The following is a 10,382-nucleotide window of genomic DNA, read 5'->3' as shown; positions in this document are numbered from 1 at the left end:
GGGCATTAGATACAGCTTCCTTTTATGCAGTTGGTAGAGTTTTGATTTCCATGAACATGAAAAGCCTCAGTACACACACAATCACACACACAGTAATAAACAGCTGATGCTTGCTCATAAAATAGTTTTCAAATACCTAATTTAATCACTTGAGCAACAGTTATGCTGTTAAAATGTAAAAGACAATTCAGAATATAAAAATAGATACGGCAATAGGGCAAACAGTAAATTGTATTTCTTTTCTTCAACCAAAGGAAAAGAAATGATCAGAAATAAATTTCACCATAGCCATATTCCCACAACATATTTTCCTGGGTTACAAGACGTAAGAGGAAAAGCCGGTACTTAATTCCTAGATTATTTGATTAAATCACATGCTGAATTAGCCTAAGGCCATCAGTGATCTGTTCTGCATATCTAGTTGTAGTCTTGTGAATAAAAGTATGTAGAATTCTACGTATCTCAATCAGAGATATCAGGACATAGTAAAAATCATCTGGTCCTCAGCAGTTCTTAAAAGTAAGTAAATACAACTTCAGATGAATACCACCACATGACATATTACGCATATTTATTTTACAAAAAGAAAGCCAAAATGGAGACGCCATGGGTAAAAAGCTAAGTACATCCTTAACTGCTTCCAAAAGTATGAAGAGGCTAAGTAGCAGCCAGCTGCTGCTAATCAAGTCCCCTTGATCAGTTGATCATTAGCAATGCCTCTACGAAAGCCAGAGTTTTGGGAGTTTGCTGGTCTCCAGCACTGAGGTGTGTGTTAACACAATGCCAAAGGAAATGCATCAGCTGTGCTCCTAGAGAAGCAACTTGCTGCCCATCAATCTGGAAAGGGTTATAAGGCCATTTCCAAATAATTTAAAGTCCATCATTCTACAAGGAGAAGAAAGTATTCACAAGTGGAAAAGGTTCAAGATAGTTGCCAATCTTCCCAGGGGTGGATGTCCCAGCAAATTCACCCCAAGGTCAGATAGTGCAATGCTCAGAAATTGCAAAAAGTCTGAGTTACATCTCCGGTTTGCTGAGCACGTGGTGGATTAAAACACAGCTAAAAACTTATCTTCTACTGCAGGTGAGCATGGCAAAACAGCTCTGCCGCGCCTATCAACTGGGCTAAAAAAACAAGGAAATATAGGTGAGTATAAACCAGGGACGTGCTCAGCCGATCTTCGGAACTCCCGGTTCGCTTGAACTGGGCCGAACTGGTAGAACCCAACCCATGCTCTACAGGCCTCAGTATGTTAAATATATGTGATAGTACAGAAAAAGACTGAACAAGTATGGCTTGTTTAGAAGGCTTGTTGGGAAAAAGGTGGGAGTCAGGGGAATTATGGGAGTTTAAGTTCTCCAAGCTTAAAGGTTGCCAAGGTTGGAGACCCCTGCTTTGGAGCACCTCTCACTTCAGTACTTCTCAGCCAACTGCTTCTATATCGTGCTAAATGATTTTAAATCAAGCAGGTGGCTTGACCATGCATCATGATAGAAAGCTTAAACAGATTGAAATGCCATTTGTAACCACTGAAGCAAAAAATGCCACAATCATCACAGAGATACCACTACAACTATTTCAGCCCTTAATTTATGGTCAACATTGGTAGGCTTATTGTCACTGCGTTAATTTGTTTGTCAACTTGAGCTTATATTCTGAGTTATACAGCAGACTGAACAGTTTCTTATCTGACAATGATTTACTGCGCATGACATAATACGTCACCACATTCTTTCCTTTCCTTCTGATCCGCCGTTTGCTTGCCGAAGGAGGCGGGCTACATAACTCTGCCAAAATGTAAGATTTAGATAGTAAGATTTGTATTATTTTATTTTATTTCATATTAAAAGTTGTTCATTAGAACATGTTCTCGGGTTTTATTTTTCTGCTTATTCGGAGATATGCTTCTTGGAAGGCCGACGATTCACAGCTCCCTCCTTCACACTTATAAATGAGAAGTCTGTAAAGCAACCTTTGGAAAAGGATCCAGTACCGCCTATTACAACGGTTTTCCCTGTTCCTACAGAATGTGGACACGATGCAAACTTTTCCCAAGACAGTGGCCCTTCTTCAACTAATAGAAAATCGAAAGTTGTCATTACGATCAATATGACCCAGCACTTGCTCTTTAATTTTTCTTTTAAAAAGCATTTATAAAACATTTACTACTCAAGTGTACAGCAGTGAAAGAATTAAGCCCATCGACTTTCCTGGCATTAAGACTCACACAACACAATATTCTTTCTCATCATGCCACTAATCAGTCAGTTTCTTATTTCTCTGCAATCTTCTAATTCCTTGAGGAGCAGCTTGGCGCAAAAGTGGTTTAGGAAGTTTCTTTCATGGCGTTTTTATATTTGCCGGTCATCTCTTTCGGTAGTGGCACTTTACCAGGACATGGAATCTGGCCATCAATTTCACACATACATTGCCGTAAGTGGTATTTTTTATTACCAAATGTTGCAGGATGCCATTTCCTCTTCTTCTCTTCCTCTATCCGTATTGTTTCTCTATTAAAAAGATGATTTTATGATAAGGAAAACAGCAAGTGAAATTCAGTCTGCAGCATGTCACATTCGTTGATACTTTTTAACAAGCTGAATTCTAATGAAAGATGAAGTGTCTTCCATTAGAATGCAAATAAAAGAGAAATCATTTATGCAGTCTGTTCATACGGCATTGTTTTAAACAAATTTATTCATGGAATGTTAACTGAAGAAGCAGAGCCTCCCATTCTTACTAAGTTATCAGATAAAAAACCAATACGAGGCAATAATATCAATGTAAGTTCACCCTTAAATAGTTTACTCCAATGTTATCATTTATTGGGGAATCGCAGCAATACTTTAAAGCAGCGGTCACCAACTGGTGGTCTGCAGAAAAATTATTTGCATTTTTTATATTGCACTAAATACTATTTATCTTGTATAAAAACTCATAATAGTGGTCCGCGGGATTTAAAATTATGAACTTAGTGGTCCCTGAGGTCCGAAAGGTTGCTTTAAAGTATATTTATCAATTCTCCAAATAAATGTAGAGGAAATTATAATTTGGGTGAAGGAAGTCCAGTTTTTGTCATAGTAATGTACAGCAAGGTTTCTGTACCATTATATCCCATTTGATACCATCTACCCAGAGAGGAAAAGCTCTATAGCAGGGGTGTCCAAACTTGGGAACTTTAAGACTTGTGGACTTCAACTCCCAGAATTCCCCAGCCAGCCATTTCAACTCCCAGAATTCCCCAGCCAGCCAATTCTGGGAGTTGAAGTCCACAAGTCTTAAAGTTCCCAAGTTTGGACACCCCTGCTCTATAGGTAGAGGGGACAGAATTAGTGGCCTCCTGCACTATGCTAAATTATTTACTAGCACTGGAGATGTATTTTACTAGAACTGAAAATAATGTGATGCATTTGTTTTTACAGTCACAAATTTGGAAAAATTCTTTTTATATACTGCATGGTAGCATTTAGACTTTCCATTAACAACCCATTTGATATGGATTAAATAAATTTCTGTAGGCCTACTGCATTTAGCATTTAGACTTTCCATTAACAACCCATTTGATATGGATTAAATAAATTTCTGTAGGCCTACTGATTTAAGGTAATACGGTTCTTCATCAAAAATAATGCTGGACAGGAAACTTTGCTGCCTTTCCCCACTTTACTGTTTTAATCCATAAATGAGTAAATAGAAAAGTTTACATTTATATATTATGTCTTATAAATAGACCTAGTGCTTCCGAATATTGTCAGAACTGAAGTCTGATACCATGATGACCTTGGTTATTTTAACTTACTCGCTTTTACCAAGAATTTTCTTAATATGCTCTGCTATCTCGCTATTGGTCTTCTCTTCTATATCAACCAGGACTTGCTCTCCATTATCTGCAGGAGAAATAGGGTTACATACAGAATATTTATTGGGTTTTCCCAAAATTACTTCCATGAGATGGCATAGCTCTCCTACAAAAATACATGCATGGTCATTTCGACAAGGGTTAACTTGGCAAACCATTCATACTTGAAACTATCCTGTCCTGGTGACTTTATTTATCAAATGGATATGCCATCCATCTCACTATCTAAGTACCTTGTGTATTTTGCAAATAAACACTATAAAAATCTACATAAAAATAGGCAAAGTTGAAAAATAAAGTTAAGAATTTAAAAAAGACAGAGAGAACACCCTTAAGCCACAAACCACCACCCCGGACTGCAAACCACTCTTGGATCCCCAGACTGGTTGACTGTAACACATTGTAAGTGTGCACTGGTTCTCTTCAAATTCAATTATTTTTAAGCTGGATAGCTAGGTTTTTTTTCTGCCCAAACGTTGCTGCATTTTCTCTTTTGGCTCAGTGTTGGGAATGCAGGGGGCATCACTTTTAATGCACTATCACTGGACTAAGCTGAAACTCAATTTCTCTTTTCTGTGACAATGTGAGTACGGTAAGGCTAAGGGCCCAAACAGTAGATCTCAAGGAGGCAAGGTATTGTAATAATTAGGAATAATTTAAATCAAGTGTATCTAACCCCGGCTCAAGAGCCACACGTAGCCCTGGACAGCTAATAATGCAGCCCCACAAAATAAAAAATAAAGGAAGTTTGTAATTTATATACATTAACAATATTTATTTTACATGTGACCCAAGGCAATTCCTTTTCACTCAAAACAGCCCAGGCAAGTCAAAAGTTTGGACATCCATGGTTTAAATGGATTCTTAAACCACCATAATCAGAGCTTCCAGCACAATGTACAATAAATATGAGCCATATAGGACTTCCGGTTCCGGCGGCTACGGCGACAGGCAAGCCTTTGCCTGCTCCCGCTCTCCCGGTGGGCTTCCCCCGCTTCTGGGGGGGCACAGGACGCCCCGGAGAGGTGTCCTGCCGAGGGAACGGCTCGCGGAGGGTCCTGGCGTCGGCGTCGGCTGGCGGGGGCTTCTCCGCTTCGTTCTAGGCACCGGGGAGCAGTCTCGGAGGGCGCCCGTGTGCGCGCGCCTCGCCTCATGCCGATCGGAGAACGCGCTATTGAACGAAGCAGCGGCAATGTGGTGAGAGGCTTCCCTTCTCCATTCCCTCTATCTTGAATTTATGGACCTTTCAGCATTTTTTTTTTTAAAAAAAAGTACTTTCGGACTTCTGCTAGAGGTGCGGCTAGAGGGAGGGGGATTTCCCCCCCTCCCTTGGACAAGCGGCTTGAGAAGATTTTGCTTTCGCCCCCAGGGGAAGGAGGAGGGGGGAGAGCCAACTAATGATGCCTCACCCTCATAAAAGTGACTTTCATTGGACTTAGCTCCAGAACCTATGGGTGAACTGAGAACTTTTTGAACTTTTAAAACTTCATTATGCCTCTGAGCCCAAAGCTGGCAGGGCAAGATGGCACACTTCCGTTGTCTTCATGAACTGTGAAACCTGACTCCACCTTTAAAATTCAGGCTTCCGGTCTTTGTCTCCGAGTCACCCAGAGGAATCTCTTGTGGATTGTTCTTTTCTGAACTCTTTGGGGAAAAAATTTTCATCTATTGCTAGACTGACTAAAGAAATCCCCATCTGTTTGGATCTTCTGCCTTCTGGATTCGCCTGCCTGCTCTACTTCTCCAGCTGCCCAGTCTCTATTTTGACTGATTTCCTTGCTTTAAAAACCATGTCTCCAAAAAGACCACCTCCTGGAAAGCCTGGATTTGCTACTTCTGCCCCAACGTCTGCAACGTCTAGCCCAGCTACACAGTCAAAGATAACAGAACTGATGCAACCCAAGACTACAGAGATAGACTTTCAACAAATGCTTCAACAAATTCTACAGGGCCAGGAGGAAATTAAGAAACAGTTAAGGGAAATGAAAGATGAAATTAAACAGAACCAAGCCCAAATCTTTAAGAACTCACAGAGACTGGACCTTGTGGAGGGTGGGGTGGCGGAGGCGAGGGGGGGGGTAGAGGCTTTACAGAAGGGGAACAAAGAACTTGACATCCAACAAATGAAAATAGAGTTTGAGAGAATGTCCTTTTATCTTAGATTTCAAAATGTAATAGAAGCAGATGGGGAAAATATAAGGGACATTATGACTAATATTTTAGCTGAATACATACACAAAGATAAACAGCAGATGGAATGGGAGATAGACCTAGCTTATAGAGTGAATTCAGCATATGCCAGAACACATAATGTACCCAGGGAGGTTCACATTAAATTCCTTAGGAAAACCACAAGAGATGAAATTCTGGGTGTGCAAAGGGGGCAAACATTGACATACTGTGACAGGGAGATAACCATTCTAAAGCAGATTCCCAAAAAAATTAGGGAAAAAAGGAAAAATTATTCGCAATTGGCGAATAAATTATACCAGAAGGGGGTGTGGTTTAGATGGTTGATGCCTGAAGGTATGCTGATATTCTGGGAGGAGACAAGAATCAGAATTAATACACCCATAGAGGCACAGGCCTTTATGGAAAAAAATAAAGCCAACCTAGAAAAAACAGAAGACACCACAACGGTCATACAGGACACGGGAGGGGCCGGAGCTCTGCCAGCGGGGGGTGAAGGGTCAACACCAAGAAAGCTCAGATCACAAAAATAAATAAGAAAATCACAATGTTATAAACAGACCGAAAGTAAAAATGAATTTATAACTAGACTATATATTATAATTATATAAATTGATTGAAAATTATTCTTTCTAGAATTAAGATGCTGACTTTTTATGATTATGTATTAAGATTTGATATTTTGATGTAACCTAGGAGTTTGGAGGGAGGGGGCGTCTGCCACATTTGCAACTGCCAAAATTTGTAATTCCACCTACCCTTTTCCACATAAATGTTTTTAAAAAAACCAATAAAACTTTTTGAAAAAAATAAAATAAAATAAATATGAGCCATATAAATAAAAATGTAAAATTCTTAAGTTTTGAAATGTGGGGGGGATAGCTAATGATGTTTTTCACCAGTCTATAGTCCTTACATATGGGTTTTATGCTTATTATATCTACATGAATGTGTGCTCCTTCATATGTATCCAACATCTGCAAGAATAACTTCCATCTGTAACTGTCAGAAGAGCTAAAGCTCATAGGTTCTCCATGCCTGTGCTAGTTCAAATCCACATCATCTTGATATGATTGAAAGGCCTTAAAACATGACAGTGAGAAGGAAATGTTAGTATACTGTCATACTATCTACTTTCCATGCCCAGTCCTTAAAGAGTACAAGGTAGAAAGATTAAATAGCTTATTCCATCTACTGTATATTTTTTCTCCAGGTTTCCAGTGCAGTTCTTTACTACCCCTTCCCTCAAACCTCTCCATAAAACAAACTAGGGTCATTTAAACAAAAATCTGGGAAAAAAATATCAAAGGCAAACTGTTGTCTGCAGTTTTTTCTAAGGGAAACAAAACTTCCTGAAGTTAGAATACAAACTATTACTTGGTGTTAGCAGCATTGAACAGTACCTATTACAGCTCAGACTGGCAATTTTACACAGTGCTATTAACAAATAGATACGTCAACCAGACTGTTTTGAAGACATGAGCCATTTCCCTCTTTTAGCAGACAATGTTAAGGATTATTTTCCATGTGGTAGCTACAATTAGGGGCATAAGGAAAGACTTCTAGTCCATTTCATCAAGAGCTGCAGGAAAATCCAGCAAATGCTCTACTTACCCAAATAGAATCTTAAGAAAGGTGAAGGAGTCATGTCTTTAAACATCACAATCTGTAGCCAAGGATTTTTGTACTGAATCTGAGGTATGTTGAAAAACACAAATTTTCTATGGTAAAAAACAAAAGCAAGCATGAGAAGCAATGCATTCAGTTTTTTTAACCTCTTTGAAGGATGAGCAGTTGAATAGGTGTGACAGACTAGCTTTAGAGTGATTCCGCCCATCTGGAGTGCGAACGATATTGGCCAGGAATATATATCATTTCACAAAGCTGGCCAGATTGCAGCAAAACTACACATACACACATGTACAGTCTTCAGAACATATTAGTTTGGGCAGATTTAAAAATTAGAGAGAGGCAGTATGGTGTCACCTCTACTTCTCCCCCCTCCCCAAACAGTTCATCATGATTACTTGATCAGTTGTAAACTTGAAACCTCCAGGTGGCCTTAATGGCATGCTAAAAGCATGAAAATGGCCAGCTGTCTGCAAGGAGTCTAAATCCTTCCATTCCCCACCATCCAATCAGAGCTGAAGAAGCTTCTTGGATAAGAAGCAAAACGTCTTCAAAGAAAAACCAGAAAGTCCAGTTGCCTCTTGAAAAAAAGCACCTTTGGGACTTGAAGCTATGTAGTCTCTATGGCACCAGTGGGCAAGTATGCCCCTCCATTACGACATGTGGACTTCAACTCCCAGAATTCCCACGCTGGCTGGGGAATTCTGGGAGTTGAAGTCCACAAGTCTTAAAAGTTGCCCGGTTTTAAGACACCCCCCATCCCCACTACTATAGATCAAGTAGTAAAGCGGCAATTCAACGTGCCCGTATCTACCGCAGGTCATTTCCGCCTCAAATAGGGCTACCGTATCTGGGTTGCAAAAATAAGGAGCCATTGCCTCCCGCAGCCCTCGCTGTTTTGCAGCCCAAACCCGGCGCACCCCCGTGTGAAGGAAAGCACGGTCTTCTCCATGAAAAGGCTCGAACGGCGGCACCCTTCCTCGGCCGAGCGGAAAGCGACCCTCACCTGGCGCCCTCGTTGAGCTCTCCGTGCATGTTGTAGTTCACCGTCATCACCTTCACGCTGTTCTTGAAGACGATGTCGCCCTGGCTCAGATACTGCAGCGTCCTCCGAATAGGGAACCTGCCCTTCATAGGCATGACGGCGACGGCACTGGCAGCCCCGCACAAACCCCTTGCGGAGAATGCGACTTCCGGCGCAATCTCCAGCTTCCCACGGTAGAAAGAGGAAGTGGCGATCGCGCAGAGGGCCATGGGAAGTGTAGTTTCCCCCCCCCCCCCTCAGAGGTTGTGTGTGAAAATCCACGAACACAAGGTCCTGGATTTTTGGCGCGCGAGCAGAAGAAATCCAAGAGGGTCCAGGGCTGGATTGCAAAAATCACTAGATTTTGGGGTGGACAGTCGGGGAATCTCACCCTGACAGCCGCTTTATAGGTTGCAATAGCCCCAAGACTTAAATAACAATGTTTAAGTATTCATCGCAAATATTTTGGATTGTTAGCAGGTAGCCATGAGGATCTTATGACACCTTGTGCATTTGAAGTTTTGTTCAGATGTTGCGAAAAAAAGCGGTTTTCTCTTACAATAAGCCACAACGGTAACGGTAGAGACAGATCAGCCCCCTACTTCCACAATTCGTTAAGTCACACTTCGTACTCTGCTTGATGTAGTAAGTGCAGCGTGGAACTGGGGATGAGGAAACCACGCCTGCATTTCAGCCACGGAAGCTAATTGGGTGACTCGAGGCCAGCTATTCTCTCCAACTAGCCAGAGTTAATTGTGGGGATAAATTGGAGAAAGAGCTCTAATGTGCTGCTCTTTCCTGCATTTGGGATATTTATCGAACAAGAGTCGATTCCTCGCTATAGAAAACACCCTCTGGAGCTGACCTCAATTCTGGGGTAAATATGATGGTTTTCTTAATAAAAAATTATCAGCAATTTACCCTGATTTTCTTCCAAAATGTTTCTTAATTTCCAATGCAGAATAGAATTCTTAATATCTTTATAGGAGTCAGCACATGCCAATCAGAGCTGGCTCTACTGAGTTTCTAAGCCCAGTTAAAGCCAAATGCCATTTCCTAAGATAGTGATTCTTAACCATGGCAAATTTAAGATATATGGACTTCCAACTCCAAGAATTCCTCAGCTAGCAAGTTATTTATAGGATCTTTAAAAATGAATCATTTTAATGGCAGAAAGTTATTAGTTAAAAAGCAAAATTGAGCAAGCCAAGGACTATTCCGGTATCTGCCGTGTGCAGGTGCAGCAGAGAATACATTTAAAATATGTGTTTTCATTGCTGTGCACTTGAATCAATGTCCTGATATTTATCCAAAATCTAAAGACTTATACCAGTAGATGGTTGACTTTTCAAAGCTGCTGTTCCCTTATTACCAACTCACGCACTTTCTCAAACTTTACTACCTGTAAGGGAGATGGGCAGTTCTGTTCCAGGAACTCTGGGATAAAACCAGCTGAGGGGTGCAGAAAACTACTTTGGAGAATTTATATAGTTCCAAGCAATGTTAACAAAATGCCACAGTTATCATTAACTGCCATGAATGTTAACAAAAAATATTAAAAGAAGAAAGTCAAAAGCTGCATAAGAGTCTTTATTTATCGTAATAGTATAAATTTCTTGTAGACTGCAACATTAAGCCACAACAATGTAAGGACACATTTAGACAGCATTTAATAAAAT

General features: G+C 40.6%; 1 protein-coding gene across 1 annotated transcript; it reads right to left on the bottom strand.

Moving 5' to 3' along the window:
- Positions 1–122: 122 nt before the first annotated feature.
- On the bottom strand, positions 123–8,884 carry MRPS25 (mitochondrial ribosomal protein S25). Its single transcript, XM_081937805.1, has 4 exons — positions 8,686–8,884; positions 7,665–7,771; positions 3,801–3,888; positions 123–2,511 (listed from the first exon to the last, which is right to left on the bottom strand). Exons 1-4 carry the CDS (start codon positions 8,817–8,819, stop codon positions 2,328–2,330), a joined length of 513 nt encoding a protein of 170 aa, XP_081793931.1. The 5' UTR covers positions 8,820–8,884; the 3' UTR covers positions 123–2,327.
- Positions 8,885–10,382: the final 1,498 nt, after the last annotated feature.

Source organism: Natrix helvetica (genome assembly GCF_964273705.1).
Source record: "Natrix helvetica genome assembly, chromosome: 1".
NCBI lineage: Eukaryota > Metazoa > Chordata > Lepidosauria > Squamata > Natricidae > Natrix > Natrix helvetica.
Note: the sequence above shows the minus strand (reverse complement) of the source record. Positions and strands in the feature narration are given on the sequence as shown.